The 22,686-nt window shown below is 43.8% G+C and overlaps 2 protein-coding genes across 3 annotated transcripts in view; both read left to right on the top strand.

Annotated features, from left to right (window-relative positions):
- The window catches only part of LOC111978040 (peroxisome proliferator-activated receptor gamma coactivator-related protein 1), a 144,986-nt gene that overhangs the window by 99,277 nt on the left and 23,023 nt on the right, over window positions 1–22,686 (top strand). The window lies entirely within an intron of this gene.
- LOC111978123 (suppressor of fused homolog) overlaps window positions 13,811–22,686 on the top strand; it is a 36,315-nt gene continuing 27,439 nt past the window's right edge. For both annotated transcript variants that reach the window (XM_024007957.2, XM_024007956.2), the window contains exon 1: window positions 13,811–14,320. In XM_024007957.2, the coding sequence (XP_023863725.1) occupies window positions 14,172–14,320 (149 nt within the window). In that variant the 5' untranslated portion in view covers window positions 13,811–14,171. The remainder of the gene's footprint in view (window positions 14,321–22,686) is intronic.

Raw genomic sequence — 22,686 nt, 5'->3', positions numbered from 1 at the left:
GTCCACCCACACAGACAGCGTGGTGAAGAAAGCGCAATAGCGCAATAGCGCTTCTTCAACCTCAGGAGGCTGAAGAAATTTGGCCTGTAACCGAAAACACTCACAAACTTTTACAGATGCACAATCGAGTGCATCCTGTCGGGCTGTATCACCTCCTGGTACGGCAACTGCTCCGCCCACAACCGCAAGGCTCTCCAGAGGGTAGTGAGGTCTGTACAACGAATCATCGGGGGCAAACTACCTGCCCTCCAGGACACCTACACCACCCGATGTCACAGGAAGGCAAAAAGATAATCAAGGACAACAACCACCCGAGCCACTGCCTGTTCACCCTGCTATCATCCAGAAGGCGAGGTCAGTACAGGTGCATCAAAGCTGGGACCGACAGACTAAAAAACAGCTTCTATCTCAAGGCCATCAGACTGTTAAAACCTCTACCGCTTCTCTCTCCCGGATCCGGGATCCCCCCATCAAAAAAGCTGACCAGCATAGCCTAGCCTAACGCGACAGGGATATCATATAACATAATTTTCATGAAATCACAAATCCAATACAGCAAATGAAAGATTAACATCTTGTGAATCCAGCCATCATTTCCGATTTTTTAAATGTTTTACAGCGAAAACACAATATGTATTTCTATTAGCTAACCACAATAGCAAAAGACTCAACCGTATATTTTCAGCATTTTTCTACCGCATAGGTAGCTATCACAAAACCGACCAAATAGAGATATAATTAGTCACTAACCAAGAAACAACTTCATCAGATGACAGTCTTATAACATGTTATACAATAAATGTATGTTTTGTTCGAAAATGTGCATATTTGAGGTATAAATCATAGTTTTACATTGCAGCTACCATCAAAAATATCACCAAAGCAGACAGAATAATTACAGAGAGCAACGTGAAATACCTAAATACTCATCATAAAACATTTATGAAAAATACATGGTGTACAGCAAATGAAAGATAAACATCTTGTGAATCCAGCCAATATTTCTGATTTTTTAAGTGTTTTACAGCTAAAACACAATATAGCATTATATTAGCTTACCACAATAGCCAAACACACAACCGCATTTATTCACCGCATAGATAGCATTCGCAGAAACCAGCAAAAGATATAAAATTAATCACTAACCTTGACCAACTTCATCAGATGACAGTCTTATAACATCATGTTACACAATACATATATGTTTTGTTCAAAAATGTGCATATTTAGAGGTACAAATCGTGGTTTTACATTGTGAATACGTAGCCAAAATGCACAAAATTCTCCGGAGATATTTTGGACAGTCACCTAATCTAATCAAAGAACTCATCATAAACTTTACTAAAAAATACATGTTGGACAGCAAATGAAAGATACACTAGTTCTTAATGCAATCGCCGTGTTAGATTTTTTAAAATAACTTTACCATAACAAACAGCTTACGTTATAGCGAGACAGCGTCCGCAAAAAGGAAGGAAAATAGGACTAAACATTTTCCACAGAAATACGAAATAACATCATAAATGGTTCTTACTTTTGCTGAGCTTCCATCAGAATCTTGTACAAGGAGTCCTTTGTCCAGAATAAATCGTTGTTTGGTTTTAGAATGTCCTTTTCTCCTGTCGAATTAGCAACCTTAGCTAGCCATGTGGCGCGAACATGCCCAAATTCTCCTGACGCAAAGAAAGGAAAATTCCAAAAGTTGCAATAAACGTTGAATAAACTGATACAACTCGGTTGAAAAAAACTACTTTATGATGTTTTTATCACATCTATCAAATAAAATCAGAGCCGGAGACATCCACCGTCTATACCGAACGCTTTTCAGAAGCCAATGCTGATGTCCTTCCCGCGCCTAGGTAGAGAAAGGAAATTGTGGTCACGTCGTTCCAAGAGCTCTTGTTCGACCTCAGATCAAGCTAGACACCCCATTACACCTTCCACTGCCTGTTGACATCTAGTGGAAGGCGTATGCAGTGCATGCAAATCTATAGAAATTAGGCAATTGAATAGGCAGGCCCTGGAACAGAGCATCGTTTTCAGATTTTTCACTTCCTGTCTGGAAGTTTGCTGCCAAATGAGTTCTGTTTTACTCACAGATATAATTCAAACAGTTTTAGAAACTTGAGAGTGTTTTCTATCCAATAGTAATAATAATATGCATATTGTACGATCTAGAATAGAGTACGAGGCCGTTTAAATTGGGCACGATTTTTTCCCAAAGTGAAAACAGCGCCCCCTATTCACAAGAAGTTTTAAACAGCCATCACTAGCATTGAGTGGCTGCTGCCAACATACTGACTCAAATCTCTAGCCACTTTAATAATTAAAAATTGTTAGTAAGAAAATGTATCACTAGTCACTTAATCAATGCCACTTCATATAATGTTTACATACCCTACATTACTCATCTCATATGTATATACTGTACTCTATACCATCTACTGCATCTTGCCTGTGCCGCATGGCCATCTCTCATCCATATATTTATATGTACATATTCTTATTCATTCCTTTACAGCTGTGTGTATAAGGTAGTTGTGAAATTGTTAGATTACTTGTTCGATATTACTGCACGGTCGGAACTAGAAGCACAAGCATTTCCCTACACTCACATTAACATCTGCTAACCATGTGTATGTGACCAATAAAATTAGATTTGATTTGACTACAGACTCGGATTCGATCCCAGGCTGCGTCACAGCTGGCCGTGACGGCGAGACCTGTGAAGCGGCTCACAATTGGCCCATCGTCGTCTGGGCTAGGGGAGGGTTTTGCCAGCCGGGATATCCTCTCCTCATCGTGCTCTAGTGACTCCTTGTGGCGGGCCGGGCACCTGCAAGCTGGCTTTGGTTGTCAGTTGGATGGTGTTTCTTCCGACACATTGGTGCAGCTGGCTTCCGGGTTAAGTGAGCAGTGTGTCAAGAATCAGTGCAGCTTGGCAGGGTTGTGTTTCGGAGGACGCATGCTCTCGACCTTTGCCTTTCCCGAGTCCATAGGGGAGTTGCAGCGATGAGACAAGACTAACTACCAATTGGATAGCATGAATAAAAAATAAATGTTATACAGACAATAAAGAAGAGGAGAGAGTAGTGGGAGAAAGACAGCGAACATTGCGATGGTGCATGACCATCTGGGTAGGGGCTGAGTAGCTAGGGTTGGAGGAAAGGGAGACAGAAAGAAAGCAAAGTAGTGATCAGAGACCTGGAGGGGGGTTGCGGTGAGATTAGTAGAAGAACAGCCTCTAGTAAAGGTGAGGTCAAGTGTATTGCCTGCCTTGTGAGTTGGAGGGGATTGAGAAAGGGTGAGGTCAAAAGAGGCAAGGAGGGGAAAGAGAGTCGCCAAGTACGAAGAGCGGTGAGCCATCAGGAAATGAGCTTATCAAGGTGTCAAGCTCAATGAGGAACTCTCCAAGGGCAACTGGTGGGCTATAGCTGTCATCAATGTTAAGCTTGAGTGAACAAGTGACAGTGACAGCATGTAATTCAAATTAGCAGACTGACAGGTGAGAGAGTGAGAAAAGAGAAAATCTCCAGTTAGAAGAAATGAGTAGCCCTGTGCCACCACCGCGATGACCYGATGCTCTTGGACTATGAGAGAAACAGTAATCAGATGAAGAGAGAGCAGCTGGAGTAGCTGGAGTAGCTGTGTACTCTGGGGTGACTGAAGGGCAGCACAAGGCTGAAATTAACTTGGCGTTCTTGAACGCGGATTGGCAGTTCCAAACTCTACCAGAGACCTGAAATTCCACATGGGTTGTGCGTGCAAGGTATACTAAATTAGAAGGGTTGCAGCCAAGGGGTGGGGAGCATCTGTCAAGGCAACAAGGAGCGAACGGGTATTTAAAACTCACACATAGTGGCCAATGCTACAAAAGAGCAAAGTGAGATAATCAGAAAATAACTAGGTAAGATACCAAGAAAATGTGTCTCCTTGCCCATGTAACAGACACATTTGGGAAACTGAACGCAAACATGCAGGGGAAACATTATGCAGATGAGTGACCGAATCAGTGGATTCAGAGGTAAGAATTCTCTTTGTAGAGGGAGTATTTCAAAAGCGAACCGTGTCCACTTCCCTCGGCTGTGTGTTTCCAACAGAAAACAGCATAAGTAAGTGTCTCACACGATGTCACGTTCTGACCATAGTTCTTGTGTGTTTTGCTTGTTTTAGTGTTGGTCAGGACGTGAGCTGGGTGGGCATTCTATGTTGTGTGTCTAGTTTGTCTGTTTCTATGTTTGGCCTAATATGGTTCTCAATCAGAGGCAGGTGTTTTGTGTTGTCTCTGATTGGGAATCATATATAGGTGGCTTGTTTTGTGTTGGGGATTGTGGGTGGTTGTTTCCTGTCTCTGTGTTTTCTCTGCACCAGCTAGGACTGTATCGGTTTGCCACATTTATTATTTTGTTATTTGTAAGTGTTCACAGTTTCGTATTAAACATGTTGAGCACTGGCTACGCTGCGTGTTGGTCCGATCCCTGCTACACCTCCTCTTCTCTTGAAGAGAAGGAAGGCTGCCGTTACAGAACCACCCACCAATCTCGGACCAAGCAGCGTAGCAACGGGCAGCAGCGACAGCAGCAGCAGCAGCGAGTTCAGGAGTGGACATGGGAGGATGAGCTGGACGGAAAAGGACCCTGGGCAGAGCCAGAGGAATGTCGCCGCCCTAAAGCAGAGCTGGAGGCAGCAAAAGCAGAGAGGCGGCATTATGAGGCGCTAGCAAGGCAGAGCGGCTGGAAGCCCGAGAGGCTCCCCCAAGAATGTATTGGGGGGGGGAGATAAAGGGGTGTGTAGCTGGGTCAAGTAGGAGACTTGAGCCAACTCCCCCTGCTTACCGTAAGGAGCCAAGGATGGAACCAGAGCCAGTGAGGGCGGTATTGGAGGTGAGCAAAGTAGATCGACTTCTGAAGATCTAATGGGAAATTGAAGAAATGAGAGATTTGCTGTTTGGTGCATGAGGCACGACATTCCGCCGACGGAACATATCGGGATTTGATGTCACCTGAGTCAGCTCTCGATACTCGTCTGAGTTGCGGGGCTAGCGTCTGGTGAAGACTGTGCAGCCTCTCACGCACCAGGCCTCCTGTGCGCCTTCCTAGCTCCGCTGCACACGTCCTGTGCCAGCCTCAGCGCACCAGCTCTTCCTGTGGCAGCCCCATGCAACCAAGCTCTCCTGGTGCCGCGCCACGTACCAGGCCTCCAGTTCCGACGCCCACCCGCACTCGCCTTGAGGTGCGTGCCTCAGCCCAGTACCATCGGTGCCAAGACCACGCACCAGGCTTCTCTGTGCGTCTCCAGAACTCTGTTCCTCCTCCACGCACTCTCCCTGTGTGTGCGTGTCTCCAGCCCGGTACCAGCAGTTTTCAGCGGCACCCGACGCACAAAGCCTCTGTGCATCTCCAGAGCCCTGTACGCACTGTTCCTCTCCCCGCACTCGGCCCTGAGGTGCGTGCCCTCAGCCCCGTACCCACCAGTGCCGGTACCCACCCACGCACCACCTATGTGCGCCTTGAGGTCCAAGTGTGCCTGTGCCTGCTCCTCCCGCAACTCGCCTAAGTGTGTCGTGTCTCCAGTTCCGGTAACCTCAGACACTTCTGGCCCCAGCACTCAGCGTCCCACGTTGTGTGTTGCTAGTCGTCTTGATGTTCTATGGTCGCTTCTCATTCATGAGTCAGAGCTGCCCGCACTGCCCAGCGCATCTGACTGGGGCCTCTTTGCTTTCATGCACCCATCTGAGCTGTCCTACCTCTCAGGCGCATCTGTGAGCTGCCACCAGCTTCGTATACTGCCCTCGCGCCTCGTGGCGACTGCCACTGGGCCCATGTCTCAGATGGCGCCGCTGAGCTCTGCTCCTGAGCCTCAGCGACGGCGACCCGTCGAGCTGCCTTGCTCCCACGCCGTACAGTCTTGACCGCATGGCCTGCCCTGCCAGCGCCATTCAATGAGACTAGCCAATAGCGCTGCCTGCTTTGCGTCCCCTAGCTCGCCATATGAGTGGCGCGCTCTCGTTTGATCTATCTATCGATTGCGATTCCGAGCGTCAAGCCGCTCCGTTGTCCGAGCGTAGGAAGCCCGCCCGTCGTCCTTTGTCCGAGCCGTCGAGCCTGCGCCTATGGAGAACGTACAAAGCCGCCAGTACACTCTCTCTTCGGACATTTCCAGGAGCTCGGCGCATTCGAGGCGAACGAGTTAAGCCCGCCAGTGACATGGTAGAGCGCCACGAGGCGTCCGTCAGCGCCATGGCAGGAGCTGCCAGAGCCGCCGCAGCCCAGTCAATGACCTGGTCCAGAGCTCGCGCCAGCGGATGATGTGAGTCGACGGGACGGTGGACTGCGCAGAAGCCGTCCATGCAGACAGGAGCTGTTCAGATGCCGCCAGCAGCATCAGGAGCTGCCCAAGCCACCCGTTAAGCCATTCAAGCTGCCCAGAGCGCGCCTAAGCGAGCAGGAGCTGCCTGCATAGCCCGCATCGGCAGGTAGCTCCAGCAATGAGCCTGACTCAAGTCGCATGATTGTTATTTCCTTTCAGTCTGAGCCGCCTCCATCATTGAGCCTGATTACCGTCCAGTCATGAGCTCCTCTCAGTCATCGAGCTCTGCAGTCTGAGCTGCCCTTGCAGTCATGACTGGCCTCTTCCAGTCATGACTGCCCTCCAGTCCGGAGGCTTTGCCAGTTATCAGTCCGGGCTGCCCATTTTGTGTCAGTCCGGAGCTGGCCTCTCTTGCCTGAGCTGCCTCCTGCCTGATGCTACCTCTCTGTCTAGCTACCTCTCTGTCCTGAGCTACCTCTCGGTTCGGAGCTGTCTCCTCAGTCTGATGGGGCCCTTTGTGAGGGTTCCTAGGCCAAGGTCGGCGGCGAGGGTCGCCACTCAAAGGACGCTAAGGAGGGGGACAAAGACAATGGTGGAGTGGTGTCCTCGTCCAGCGCCGGAGCCGCCACCGCGGACAGATGCCCACCCAGACCCTCCCCTAGAGTTTTGAGTTGATTAGAATCTGGTGTGTTTTCCTGTCTTTTGTTTTAACTAGCAAAGTGCAAAGACATTTTAATTCAGGTTGCGCGTGAGTTTGCTTGAATTTGGTTAAAAGGACAGTGAATTTGTTCATACGTTGAGAACTTGCTACGTCGTGACGTGACTCATTAATGTGATAACTGTCATTTATTGAATCAATTAACCATGTTTAATTGTTACCCGATTAAATTGTTCATTGGGAATTTGGGGCACCACGGAATAAGTTGTTTATATATTTACCATCTCCCGAATTAAACTAAAGATATGTTATATACCGATAACAGTCACTTATTAATCATTACCTCATATCAATCTCATTCTGAATGTCACAGACTTCTTGAAACTGCACAAACCAGAGTCTTACTGATCATTCCGTACCACACAAATGTATTTGATTGTTTATTTACTAACAAACCAAATGATAACACAGGATACACACACACACGGTATAGGTTATTGATTAAAAAAGAGGTCCCTTGCGGACTAACACAATATGACACTTGTTACAAAAGATGGAGAGTTAAAGAGAGAGAGAGAGACAACACTTGGATACATTTGGGAACTACGCTCACAGTAATCCTAATACCTTGCCCCGAACTGCCGCCTGTTTGGATAAGAAGTAATGCATGTATTTACGTGTTGAAGGTCTTRGTCGTGTATCTCTGTTAGACCCAGGCCTTCGTGAAAAGGGTTCCGCTTCGTGAAAAGTGTTAGATTGGGCCTTCTCCTTAGTTCGTAAGTGTAAGGCTCTGATTGTCCACAAGAGGTCACAATGTCCTTCTCCTTAGTTGACTGTGTTTACTTTCACTCGTTCTGGAAGAGTGGTGTTCTGAGGACAGTTAATCAGCTGTGTCGATGATCCACAGAGTTGTGATGAGAGCAGTGTGATCGATGATGATTTGAAGAGAATAACCGGATGGTCCTACTTAAATTCACTTTCTTAGATACAGAACTTAGAACAGCTAACCGTAACATTGATTGTTAGAGGCTACTTTGTCGTCTTCAACTTGTGTTGATTTTCAGGGTCGTGACCAATGGAGACCTAGCTGCAGCTTGAGTCCTTCTAGTCTGGTAAGTTAATTCTTAACTCAGTCTTTTAAACTCTTGGGTAAAAGGGTTGTTTCCGTCATACTGACACGCTCTCTGAGTTCTCTCGGGCGTGGCTAGTTATGGAGCAAAACATAATCAAAAACTATGGTCTCGTTAGAAAACTAAAATCACATTCCTATCTTAACAGAAATATTCTCTTCATCCTTGATATTTCCTACACAGCGTAAAGGATGTAAACCTGATATACACAGTGTGAAAGCTCTTCAAGTTACAATATCACTTTTAGASCATTTTTAATGACGACATAAAATATACAGTGGGGAGAACAAGTATTTGATACACTGCCGATTTTGCAGATTTTCCTACTTAAAAAGCATGTAGAGGTCTGTAATTTTTATCATAGGTACACTTCAACTGTGAGAGACGGAATCTAAAACAAAAATCCCGAAAATCACATTGTATGATTTTTAAGTAATTAATTAGCATTTTATTGCATGACATAAGTATTTGATACATCAGAAAAGCAGAACTTAATATTTGGTACAGAAACACTTTGTTTTGCAAATTACAGAGGTCATACTTTCCGTAGTCTTGCTACCAGTTGTGCAACACACTGCAGCGCAGGGATTTTGGCCTACTTTCCTCCAAATATCAGACCTTCTCCCTAAGATCTTCAGGTTTTCGGGGCTGTCGCTGGGCAAAATACGGGATTCAGCTCCTCCTTAAAGATTTTTTCTATTGGGTTCAGGTCTGGAGATGGTAGGCCAGCTCCGGACTTTGAGATAACTTCTTACGTGTTAGCTTCACTCCTTTTAGTGTATCCACTTGGTGTTCGCTGTTTTTCGGTCGTTGTCAATCCCACAAACCCTGCCGACCCACGCGACACACACACACACATTCTCTCACACTCTCCTCCCGTTACTGAGGAAAGGAGGTTTTGGTTCTCTTCAAATCTCCGCGGAAACTACCATGGGCCATCCCATCCTCTCCCGTCATACGGCTGCAGCCTCCCGCTCCTGTCCCTTTGCAGAAAAGATATTACGAAGGATAGCATCCACAGAGAGGGTCAAAGGCGGGCAAGTATGGTCACGTATAATATCCAAATACCGAAGCGACACACGTATATTGACATAGACACTCTACAGATGATTACCGATATTACATCTATAATTCACCAGTGCGGCACGCACGTACCCCGCCGTTAGACACGCCACCAACCCCCCGATCGCACATCAATACCCCCTTGTTGCCAACCCCCACACCTCACCTTATGCCTGAAGGTTACACACCCACACTTACCCACACACACACCTTATATTGTTTTGGGGGTGTGCTTGTGGGTAGGAGGGCGGGGTGTTGTGGTCCGGAGGGTTTCTTTTTAAAGTCAGAGTCGTATTTGCCCTTGCGGTCGTTGTGCCGCGGGCGCGTCTTTGCGATCGCTAGGGTGTCGGGGAACGTGCGTCATATAGTTCCGCGCACGCGTCGCTCCGCCTCAATTGTTCTTTACACTCACGGCACCTGGCGTCCGTCACCGGACTCTCGATGGCGCGACTCGATGGGCCGATGAAACCTCTCGCGTGAAGTGTGTTATGTTGTGCGGTGAATGGGGTCGCCGACAGTGGTGCGAAGAGGTGCGGATGCCTCGGCGGCATTGGTTGTGTGATCCGAATCGTACATATATAGAATTCTGACCGTCCGTAGTAGGGTTGCAAAATTTCTAAACTCGCGTGAGAAGAGCATGATCTTACAGTCGTTCCCCGCTTCTGCCCGCCCGGTTGGGATGGATGTGTTCTTGTGGGGTAGTACTAGGCATCCTTAGATTGCATTCCTTTCTCAACACAAGACGCGCGAGGTGGAGGTGTTTAGACCAGAAGATTAAGCTCTATTTTCTGCAAATCACGAGACAAGACACAGACGTTCGATTGAACAATGCTGTCATTTGCCGTCGGTGGCATCATCCAGATGGTGCATGATGGCAAAGAACCTTCAAGGACGGGCCTGGACAGGCATGCCGCCTCTTGGGCAGGGGGACCTTGTGTTGCGCTGCAGGAATTTTTAGAAATCCATGACGGCGTAGTGTGTACTCATGGTTTTTCCTTGACGACTGTGGCTCCCCCAGCCTCTCTTCAGCGCTCCATACTGACCAGGTCTCTGCCCTCGTGTACGTTCTGGGCTGATCCCTCACCTTCCTCATGATCATTGATGCTCCCCTACCGACGACGCTGAAGACTATCTGATGACTTATGGAGCCGGCCAGACCGAGCGGTTGATATAGTGACCATCATCTTGAACTTTTCGTATTTTCTTCTATAATTCTTCTGATAAATCATTGCGCCTTCAAAGACAGTTGTTTGCCTTTCGTCCACCAGGCCGTCTTCGCGCTATTGTCCTGATAGCCCATCCAAGCAATTGTGGCACCGGTCCTACAACTTTATATAATCTCCCTGATGTCTTAAACTACAGCTCTCCTGAGTCGGTTTGGCCAGTTGCTGGAGAGGTTGGACGTCTGATTTGGATTGAAGCTGTGTGGACAGGATGTCTTTATACTAATGTCGGTTAAACGAGTTTCAATTACATCCGGTGGCAGTTAAATACAGGTGGAATGAGTTGAAGAACAGGAGGGACTTCTTAAAGAATCCTAAGCTAATCAGGTCATCTTGTGAGAGCCGGATTCTTGGATTCTGGTTGGTTAGGTGAATCAAATAACTTCAGCTGTCATTGCAATAAAAATGCAACAGTGACTTCTTAAAAATTACAGATGTGTTTCTGGATTTGTATATGTTTTAGTTCCGTCTCTCAAAGTCATCTGAAGTCTGGTTACCTATGATAAAAATTACAGACCTCTACATGCTTTGTAAGTAGGAAAACCTGCAAAATCGGCAGTGTATCAAATACTTGTTCTCCCCACTGTACATACATTTCCCATATCTCTCCTCATTCCCCACATTCGGATGTTGAAATATATTGTCTCAGTGTTCACTTTTGGACATTAGAGTTTTTGGGCTGCAAAATGTCTCTGTAACAAAGAGACATTCCAATCCCCATACAGAGACCAAAAAGAGTCATCTGCTGCATACAATTTACAATTGGTGTGAGGTGTCATAAAACCCCCACACCAATCCCTCCTCCCCTCTGCGGGTGAGAGGGATCTGTAGACGTTGCTCCATTGTAACCTGATCTTTGGATCCCCACAGGAGAGTCATGACACTACCAAGCTCCTGTTTGTTTCAGACACACATAGTTTTTTCTCTTAAAGATCATTCTGAACTGAACACATGTGTAACCTCGTTAAGTCTTAGCCTATTGGTGATAGTCATTTACTCTGTGTTATTCTGTAATGTATCATGTATTTCATGTACACTGTTAAACATATGGACAGTAGCCACCCAAGCTAGGCCTATCTGAAATACGAAAATGATCAATCAAATCTCCAGGTAGCCTATTGTTCTAGGCAAAGATGAGTCAGTAGTAGATTGCTAAACTATATTTTATATAACGACACAGGGCGAGACCCAGATGCAGATGGTTTGAGTCTCCGATATTTATTAAAATACAAAGGGTAGGCAATAGGCAGGTCGAGGACAGGGAGAAGTTCATTAATTAGGTCAGAGTCAAAAAGGTACAGGGCGGCAGGCAGGCTCGAGGTCAGGGCAGACTGAAAAGGTCAGAACCAGGAGGGCTAAGAAAACAGACTAGGCGAGACACAGGACCACGGCGAAACACATGCTGGTAGGCTTGACAAGACGAACTAGCAACAGACAAACAGAGAACACAAGTATAAATGCACTGGGGATAATGGGGAAGATGGGTGACAACTGGAGGGGGGTGGAGACAAGCACAAAGACAGGTGAAACAGATCAGGGTGTGGCAATTGTATATGGATGATGCCTACTGTGTTTGCCAGGCCAAACTGTAGGAAATAAAATAAGTTATTTCTCATCACTGATCTGGATATGCGCACCAATGCTAATGACTGGTCATTGATCAACAATCAAGATGTTACATTTTTTAGGTTGTGAAGCACAATGAAAATGTATTGATGACTTGCGTGCAGTGGGTTCAGAACAACAATAACCAAAAAGTTATACCACCACCGAAAAGGACACTTTGGAGACTGGAAAGGCAAAGGGGCATGTGCCCTATCTGTGCATGTGCCTGCTATGATGATCCAAATCAGTTTCAAGTTGAAGTGGATTTACAAAGGATTTAAATGGACATGTAAAATCTGATTTTATGAAGTATCAATAACTCAGCCATCTCTTAACCAATCCCTCAACTAAGTTAAGAGATGTACCATGGCCATACCGAATTTGGTGTAATTTGGACCTATGAGAATACATTTTTCAAAGGTTTTCCAAAATGTCCAAGATGGAGGAAAATCTATTCTGACGGACAATATGGGTCATTGAGGCAAATTTGTTCAGCATGAGGAAAGATGGGTCATTGAGGCAAATTTGTTCAGCATGAGGAAAGACACTGACATGCACAGTTTTAAGGCTCTAGGTCAAACGGGGCAGCGGATATGAGGTTTTAAGTGAGATTGCTTACAACAGCGCCACCTATAGGCCCATTTGTGCCATTATTTTTGACCAAGTTACAATTGGCCAGTAGTTTCTGTGTGCCAAATTAGAAAAAAAGTTACCAATCTATGCTTGAGTTATTTGACCATGTCAAGAAAAACAACTAAGAATAGCAATAGGTTTCCCAGCGAACTAATTATATCACTGCCAAAGTTTTGGCTTTTTATTTAACTAGGCAAGTCAGTTAAGAACAAATTCTTATTTACAATGAAGGCCTAACCCTAACGCTGGGCCAATTGTGTGCCACCCTATGGGACTTCCAATCACGGCCGGTTGTGATACAGCCTGGAATCGAACCGGGGTCTGTAGTGACACCTCTAGCACTGAGATGCAGTGCCTTAGACCGCTGCGCCTCTCTGTAGACTTGATACCATAGCCATGCATTTCTGGAATATTGCATTTGAGCAAAGATGCAAATGTATGTACATGCATCTCTGGAATACATTTCAAGGCAGGGATAGGCAACTCCAGTCCTTGGGGGCCGGAGTGGTGTGGTGTCACACTCTTCTCCCATCCCTAGCAAACGCAGCTGATTAAACTAATTGCATTCTAAACTGAAGATCATGATTAGTTGATTATTGGAGTCAGGTGTGTTAGCTGGGGCTGTGACACCAATCAGTTCACCGAAGATGGCCATCCCTGTTTTAAGGCATTACATGCACTTTAGGAAAGATGCAAATGTATCTTCATGTATTTCGAATAGCTTTTAAATATATTGAAATCTATTATATTRTTTTGCTGGCTAAATTCCCAAAATGGCCCTCATACCCTTTTAATGTCTATGCTCATACCATCATGGGAACCAAATCATCTCAAACTTCATCTCCTCTCCTCCCCCCTGTAACTCTTTTCGCCAGGTCGTTGCCTTGTAAAATAAGGGTAAATAACTTTGCATTGGAAATAAATATGATATCTGGTATTGAACATGTATTTTCTTAGGGGCGAAAATAACTGCAACATTCAGAACTTTTCACCCTCAAAAATAAACACACATTATGATCAATTGTAATGTGATCACAAACTTGAGGAAAAGTTGTTCATGTTCTTGCGAAAGGGTCTCAGGTAATGATTGACAATTGTTCAGCCAACCACATCTCTGTATTTGGAACCGCCTACCCAAGAATGGCACTTTGATTGGATTGAGTAAACATCACTCAATTAGTGGCGCATGTCCCGTAACCCCGGGTGAGTGGATGTCTCACTTAAGACCAATTGAATGATCTAAAATGATGTAAACCCCGTTCGAACGGGGCACCGGGACATGCAAAACGAACTTGACCAGTTCCTCCGTTCCTTTCTACAGCCCAAACCAATGAGGAAAAGTTTTCATAGGTGGGAGCGAACAACATTGACTGGGGATAACAATCGTGGGGCGACAGTTTACTTTTGCTTCTAAACAATATCAACAATTCAAAATACAGTTACTGTTGTTCCATCAACCAACAGTAAGCCGAGGGATTCTCCCTTATCTTCCCGAAGAAAGTAATTTGTGTTGCCCTTGGAGGTATTCCCAGCTTTCTGAAGCAGTAGGGGATGGACGAAGTGCGGCCTACCWGCGGACCAGCAGCCCCCGGCCTGGCGTCACTCTTCCCCCCGGGTCTGCAGGCAATCTACGGGGAATGCAGGCTCCTCTACCCCGACCAGGCCAACCCCTTACAAGTTACAGCCATTGTAAAATACTGGTGAGTAGATAACGTCTTCTTCTGGATACATAACTTTGTAAACCAGCTATGTTAACTTASCTAGATAACAACCCTCCAAGGTAACAGGATACGGCGAGAACGTTAACTTAGCTAGTAGCCTAAAACTCAACGATTTACGATTGAGTTGAGTGGCGACTTTTTATTGAATCAAATATAAGACAGTAACATCAAAGACAAACAAAGAAATACAATTGTTATGACAACGTAAGAGAAAGTAACAAATCAAATTGTATTGGTCACATGCGCCGAATACAACAGGTGTAGTAGACCTGAGTGAAATGTTTACTTACAAGCCAACACAACACAATGTAATTTTAAGAAAAATACGTGTTAAGTAAAAAATAGATAATTAACAAATAATTAAAGAGGAGCAGTAAAATAACACTAGCGAGGCTATATACACGGGGTACCGGTTAGTCGTGGTAATAAACTCAGCTAAAAAAAGAAATGACCCTGTCTTTCAAAGATAATTAGTAAAAATCCAAATAACTTAACAGATCTTCATTGTAAAGGGTTTAAACACTAATTCCCATGCTTGTTCAATGAACCATAAACAATTAATGAACATGCACCTGTGGAACAGTTGTTAAGACACTAACGTCTGCAATTAAGGTCACAGTTATGGAAACTTAGGACACTAAAGAGGCCTTTCTACTGACTCTGAAAAACACAAAAAGAAAGATGCCCAAGGTCCCTGCTCATCTGAGTGAACGTGCCTTAGGCATGCTGCAAGGAGGACTGAAGATGTGACCAGGGCAGTAAATTGCAATGTCCGTACTGTGAGACGCCTAAGACAGGGAGACAGGTCAGACAGCTGATCGTCCTCGCAGTGGCAGACCACGTGTAGCAACACCTGCACAGGATCGGTACATCTGAACATCACACCAGGTACAGGATGGCAACAACAACTGCCTGAGTTACACAAGGAACGCACAATCCCTCCATGAGTGCTCAGACTGTCCGCAATAGGCTGAGAGAGGCTGGACTGAGGGCTTGTAGGCCTGTTGTAAGGCAGGTCCTCACCGGACATCACAGGCAACTACGTCGCCTATGGGCACAAACCCACCGCCGCTGGACCAGACAGGACTGGCAAAAAGTGCTCTTCACTGACGAGTCGCGGTTTTGTCTCACTGGGGGTAATGGTCGGATTTGCGTTTATCGTCGAAGGAATGAGCGTTACACTGAGGCCTATACTGTGGAGCTGGATCGATTTGGAGGGAGGGTCCGTCATGGTCTGGGGCCGTGTGTCACAACATCATCGGACTGAGCTTGTTGTCATTGCAGGCAATCTCAACGCTGTGCCTTACAGGGAAGACATCCTCCTCCCTTATGTGGTACCCTTCCTGCAGGCTCATCCTGACATGACCCTCCAGCATGACAATGGCACAAGCCATACTGCTCGTTCTGTGCATGATTTCATGCAAGACAGGAATGTCAGTGTTCTGTCATGGCCAGCGACGAGCCCGCATCTCAATCACATTGAGCACGTCTGGGACCTGTTGGATCGGAGGTTGAGGGCTAGAGCCATTCCCCCCAGAAATGTCCGGGAACTTGCAGGTGCCAGACGTGCTCAATGGGATTGAGATACGGGCTCGTCGCTGGCCATGACAGAACACTGACATTACTGCTCGTTCTGTGCATGATTTCATGCAAGACAGGATGGCTCCATGGTGGAAGTGGGGTAACATCTCACAGCAAGAACTGTCAAATCTGGTGCAGTCCATGAGAAGGAGATGCACTGCAGTACTCAATGCAGCTGGTGGCCAGATACTGACTGTTACTTTTGACTCCCCCCACCCCCCCCTTTGTTCAGGGACACATTATTCAATTTCTGTTAGTCACATGTCTGTGGAACTTGTTCAGTTTGTCTCAGTTGTTGAATCTTATGTTCATACAAATATCTACACAGGTTAAGTTTGCTGAAAATAAACGCAGTTGACAGTAAGAGGACTTATTTTTTTGCTGAGTTTATGTACATGTAGGTAGAGCTAGTGACTGCACACATAATAAACCGAGAGTAGCGGCAGTGTAAAAGAGGGGAGGAGGGGAGAAATGCAAATAGTTTGGGTAGCCATTTGATTAGCTGTAAAGGAGTCTTATGGCTTGGGGGTAGAAYCTGTGAAGTCTTTTGGACCTAGACTTGGCGTTCCGGTACCACTTGCCATAGCAGAGACAGTCTATGACATGGGTGGCTGGAGTCTTTAGAACATTTTTAGGGCCTTCCTCTGARAACGCTTGGTATAGAGCTCCTGGATGGCAGGAAGCTTGGCCACGGTGATGTACTGGGCTGCACGCACTAGCCTCCGTAGTGCCTTGCGGTCGAAAGCCGAGCAGTTGCCACACCAGGCAGTGACGCTACCAGTCGGGATGCTCTCGATGGTGCAGTCGTAGAACCTTTTGAAGATCTGAGGACCCATGCCAAATCTTTTCAGTTTCCTGAGGGGGTTTAGGCTTTGTTGTGCCCTCTTCATGACTGTCTTGGTGTGTTTGGGCCATGATAGTTTGTTGGTGATGTGGACACCAAGGAACTTGAATCTCTCAACCTGCTCCACTTCAGCCCTGTCGTTGAGAATGGAGGCGTGCTCGGTCCTCCTTTTCCTGTAGTCCATAATCATCTCCTTTGTCTTGATCACATTGCGGTTGTTGTCCTGACAACACATGGCCAGGTCTTTGTCCTCCTCCCTAAATGCTGTCTCATCGTTGTCTGTGATTAGGCCTACCGCTGTTGTCATCAGCAAACTTAATGATGGTTTTGGAGTCGTGCCTGGCCATGCAGTCATGAGTGAACAGAGAGTACAGGAGGGGACTGAGCACTCACCCCTGAGAGGCCCCCGTGTTGAGGATCAGCGTGGCGGATGTGTTGTTACCTACCCTCACCACCTGGGTGCGGCCCGTGAGGAAGTCCAGGATCCAGTTGCAGAGGGACGTGTTTAGTCCCAAGGTCTTTAGCTTAATGATGAGCTTTGAGGGCACATCGCTCTAGCCTTAAGCTCAGTGCGGATGTTGCCTGTAATCCATGGCTTCTGGTTGGGGTATTTATGTACAGTCACTGTGGGGATGATGTCATCGATGCACTTATTGATGAAGCCAGTGACTGATGTGGTGTACTCCTCTATGCCATCGGAAGAATCCCAGAACATTTTCCAGTTTGTGCTATTAAAACAGCTTAGCATCTGCTTCATCTGACCACATTTTTATTGACTGAGTCACTGGTGCTTCCTGTTTTTGCTTGTAAGCAGGAATTAACATTTAACATTTAAGTCATTTAGCAGACGCTCTTATCCAGAGCGACTTACAAATTGGTGCATTCACCTTATGACATCCAATCAAGAGGATATAATTATGGTCAGATTTGCCAAATGGAGGGCGAAGGAGAGCTTTGTACACATCTTTGTTTTTAGTAAAGGTGTTCGAGTTTTTTCCCCCCCTGGTTGCACATTTAGTATGCTATTAGAAATTAGGTTAAACGGATTAGGTTAAGGTTAATTAGGTTCAATTTAAGTTTCCTTGCATAAAAGTCCCCGGCCACTAGGACCGCCGTCTCAGTATGAGTGTTTTCCTGTTTGCTTATGGCCGTATACAGCTCATTGAGTGCTGTCTTATTATCAGCATCGGTTTGTGGTGGTAAACAGACCGCTACAAAGAATATAGATGTAAACTCTCTTGGTAAATAGTGTGGTCTACAGCCTATCATGAGATACTCTACCTCAGGCGAGCAAGACCTCGAGACTTCAATAAATTGTGCACCAGCTGTTGTTTACAAATATACATAGATCCCCACCCCTTATATTATTATTATTTTTAGGTGTGTGTCAGCTTAATATTGGAGGAAAGTTGTTGCTTCCATCAATGTAATTGTCTGCATCTTTTCCAATCCCCCATCTTTTTTGGGGTAAATATATATCTCCATATACATACACGTGCATACCCATACATATGCATACATAAACATACATACATACTAGAGGTCGACCGATTAATCATAATGGCTGATTAATCGGGGCCGATTTCAAGTTTTCATAACAATCGGAAATCGGTATTTTTGGGCGCCGATTTTAATTTTTTTTATTTTATTTTTTATTATTATTTTTGAACACCTTTATTTAACTAGGCAAGTCAGTTAAGAACACATTCTTATTTTCAATGACGGCCTAGGAACGTTCTAACCTTGTCAGCTCGGGGGATCCAATCTTGCAACCTTACAGTTAACTAGTCCAATGCTCTAACACTGATTACATTGCACTCCACGAGGAGCCTGCCTGTGCCGCGAATGCAGTAAGCTAAGGTAAATTGCTAGCTAGCATTAAACTTATCTTATAAAAAACAATCAATCAATGACTGTCATTGCTCCAKTYTGTACTTAACCATAAACATCAATGCCTTTCTTAAAATCAATACACAAGTATATATTTTTAAACCTGCATATTTAGCTAAAAGAAATCCAGGTTAGCAGGCAATATTAACCAGGTGAAATTGTGCGTGCAATGAACGCAAGAGAAATGACAGAGTCAGGGTATATGCAACAGTTTGGGCCGCCTGGCTCTTTGCGAACTAATTTGCCAGAATCTTACGTAATTATGACATAACATTGAAGGTTGTGCAATGTAACAGGAATATTTAGACTCATGGATGCCACCCGTTAGATAAAATACGGAACGGAATAAACGTTTTGTTTTCGAGGTGATAGTTTCCGGATTAGAGAGAAATAGTCGACYCGTTATAATTCCTGTAATAACTTGCGGCTGAACTTGAAAGGGTTTCCTTCGTTACTTTACCGTTCATGTCTTCCATAGAGAATGTCTTGATCTACTTCAAATAAGGTCTGTGTTTCGTGCAGGCTTAAACCGCCTCAACGTTTTGATACCCGTGTAAATCTCACTAGGATAAGGTAACGTTTGTCAACATATTTTCATAAATCCACTCTACAAAAAAAATTWGCTTCGCTTATATTTAGCCAATATTGATCAGAGTTACCTTGTCCWATGGATATCTACACAGTTATAAAATTGGCAAGGTGGTGTAAGCCTACACGAAACACAGACCTTATTTTAAGTGAATCTAAAAATATCCTATGGAATAAATGAAGGAACCGCTTTTCAGATTTTGCTAGAAGGTGTCATGGGAATTATGACTCGCACTTTGGTCGTCAATTCTTACCATGCCCATTATTAAAATAGGATTTCCTGCATATAGAAATTAAAGTTTTTGTTTTCAACATTCATCACAGGTAACTTAAACTCTATTTTTATTCAAACAGTTGAGAGTATTTGTCTCCTAAGCAGACTCTTCAGTATCATTGTCACTTCAGAGCTGTGTGTGTGTGTATTTATGTATTATATTAAGTTAAAATAAAAGTGTTCATTGTTCATTCAGTATTGTTGCAGTTGTCATTATTACAAAAATGTGTCTGTGTATGAGATAACATTTCATATATATATATATATGAAATGTTTTTATTTTATTTATATAAATCGGACGATTAATCGGTATCGGCTTTTTTTGTCCTCCAATAATCGGTATCGGCGTTGAAAAATCATAATCGGTCGACCTCTAATATGTATGTACACATTCTTATTCATTCCTTTACACGTGTGTTTGTTTGTGTATAAGGTAGTTGTTGTGAAATTGTTAGATTACTTGTTAGATATTACTGTATGGTCAGAACTAGAAGCACAAGCATTTCGCTTCACTCGCATTAACATCTGCTAACCATGTGTATGTGACCAATACATTTTGATTTGAAAAGAACATGATTCTTCAGCGTACAATGACACCTTTGTTTTTAAGCCACGGATGTGTTATTCCTTAATATTGTTGGATCTTATTTTAACTGCTAACATTTCGATGGCATTAATAAATAGATATGCCGATTGTGGACAACCTTGTTTTACTCCTCTGGACAGTTTAAAACTTATGTAGCCATTATTTACTATTTTACACCTAGGGTTACTATACATAACTTTAACTCATTTCATAAGAGATTCCCCAAAATGTAAATATTCTAGGCATTTATATTTAAACTCCAGTTGTACTTTATCAAAAGCCTTTTCAAAATCAGCTATGAAAACCAGGCCTGGTGTCACTGATATTTCATAGTATTATATTGTTTCCAGTACTTGTCTTATATTATCTCCAATGTATCGTCCATGTAAAAAAACCTGTCTTATTAAGATGAATAATATCTGACAATACTTTTTTAGTTCTATGTGCCAAGCATTTAGCTAGTARTTTTGCATCAACACTGAAGTGTAAGAGGCCTCCAATTTTCTTTTTTGTGGACTGGATCTTTGTATATACCACTTGGGTCCTGTTTCGTTAATAATGATATCAGATCTTCTTGTTGCGTGTCTGATAATCTACCATTTATAAAGGAGTGGTTGAAACATGCTAATAATGGTGAATCATGTGACTCTATCATTTGTAACACGTTTCAATAAAACATTTTGGTAGCATTTCTATATTGAAGATTGAAAAATAATTTGGTTCATTTTTAACCCCATATTCCATCCAGTTCGCTTTATTTTTATTATAGACTACACTGGATCTTTCTTGATTAAGTTCCTCCATTTATTTTTGTTTTTCCTCTAACTTATTCTGTGCCTCTATGGTACAGTTTTTATTGCTATCTAACTGTACCTTCAATTTCCTTTGTTAATATGGACTCTTTGAATCTAAATGGCTTTTGTTTTATAGATGAGTACTGAATTGCATGGCCTCAAGGCACATTTTAAAAGTGTCCCATATAATAAGGGGATCTGCTGTACCTATGTTATGCCTGAAAAAGACAGTTATAAATTATTCTGTCTTAGTTTWAAAAAAAWTATAATCTAGTAGGCTTTGATTAAATTTCCAATATCCTCGCCAACGTGGAAATTCTGTAAGAGTAATATATATGCCAATTATGTGATGATCCGACCGCATTCTGTCCCCTATCAACACTTTTTAAAAACWTTTTGTGCCAGAGAGAATGACATAAGAAAGTAATCAAGACGACTAGCTTGATTTAAGCCGCCGCAATGGATATCTCACTAGGTCAGGGTATTTAAGCCTCCATATAGCCACTAATTCCAATATATCCATGACATTCATGATTTCTTTAAGAGGTTGATTTTCCTTTACGGTCCATAGAGGTATTTTAAGACTATTTAAAATCTCCCACCATAATAATGGAGTCTAGTGTTGCTAGTAGAGTTGATGATAAATTCTTATATATTTTCAAAGAAGCTTGGATCATCATTATTTGGACCGTATCGTATAAGCCATATCTGTTTATTGTCCAATAACATATTTAAAATAATCCATCTACCTTGATGATCTGTTTGGACAATTTGCACATTTGGATCAAAATGACTGTTAATTAAAACGATCACCCCTTTTGAAGTTCTTTGCCCATGGGAGAAATATATTTCGTCCCCCAGTCCTTTTCCCACAACTTCATCTAAAATTGTTGAATGAGTTTCCTGTAAACAATAGATATTATATTAGTTCTCTTTTAGCCAGGTAAATACTGATAATCTTTTCTTATCTGCTAAGCCATTACAATTATAACTGGCTATACTTATTTCACCACTTACCATAATGAGACACTTTCAATTCTATTTATCAAAATATGTTTGTAAACGTWCCATGATTGTCTATATAGCTGTACCATGATATTTGCATTGCTGCTAAGTGAACCTCCAATAGGTCCCCACTGTTCCACCCYTTAAAAGCCCTCATCTCGAGTTGGGTTGTCATCCCAATGCCTGGCAGACCTCCCCCGGATCCCATAGCCCTGAAGAGACTGGGATCCATCCTTTGAAAAGAGCGCACAATTGCCACTCACAGAACAGAAGTAGATCAACCGCCAAATTCATTTCCATCGCCCTCACATCGATTTGTATTATAAATAGACATAAAAAAAATATAGATATTTWAAAAATCCTGTATTTTCCATAATTAGCTATTAATGTGTAGTATTGTAGGCAATTTATGCAAAGGATTTTACCTCTCYTCAGTCTTGCCATTACCAAAATTAAATTATTGCCAGCAATTATATTAGCAAACAATTATTGTGAATCATCCTATTGTCCCTAAAATCTTTTACTCCCTCACAACAGCTGTCTTACTAGAGGTGGTTGTTCTATCCTGCCGATACAGTGTAATGCCCGCCAGCTGTATGTTATTCATGTCGTCGTTCAGCCATGAATCGGTGACACATGAGATATTACTGTTTTTAATGTCCCGTTGGTAGGATATATACGTGATCGTAGTTGGTCTATTTTATCCAATGATTGTACATTGGCTAATAGGACCGATGGTAAAGGCAGATTACCCACACGCCGTCGGATCCTTACAATGCACCC

The sequence above is a fragment of the Salvelinus sp. IW2-2015 genome, linkage group LG18, assembly GCF_002910315.2.
Source record: "Salvelinus sp. IW2-2015 linkage group LG18, ASM291031v2, whole genome shotgun sequence".
Lineage (NCBI taxonomy): Eukaryota > Metazoa > Chordata > Actinopteri > Salmoniformes > Salmonidae > Salvelinus > Salvelinus sp. IW2-2015.
The sequence above is the reverse complement of the archived record's forward strand: the minus strand, read 5'-3'. Positions and strand labels throughout refer to the sequence as shown.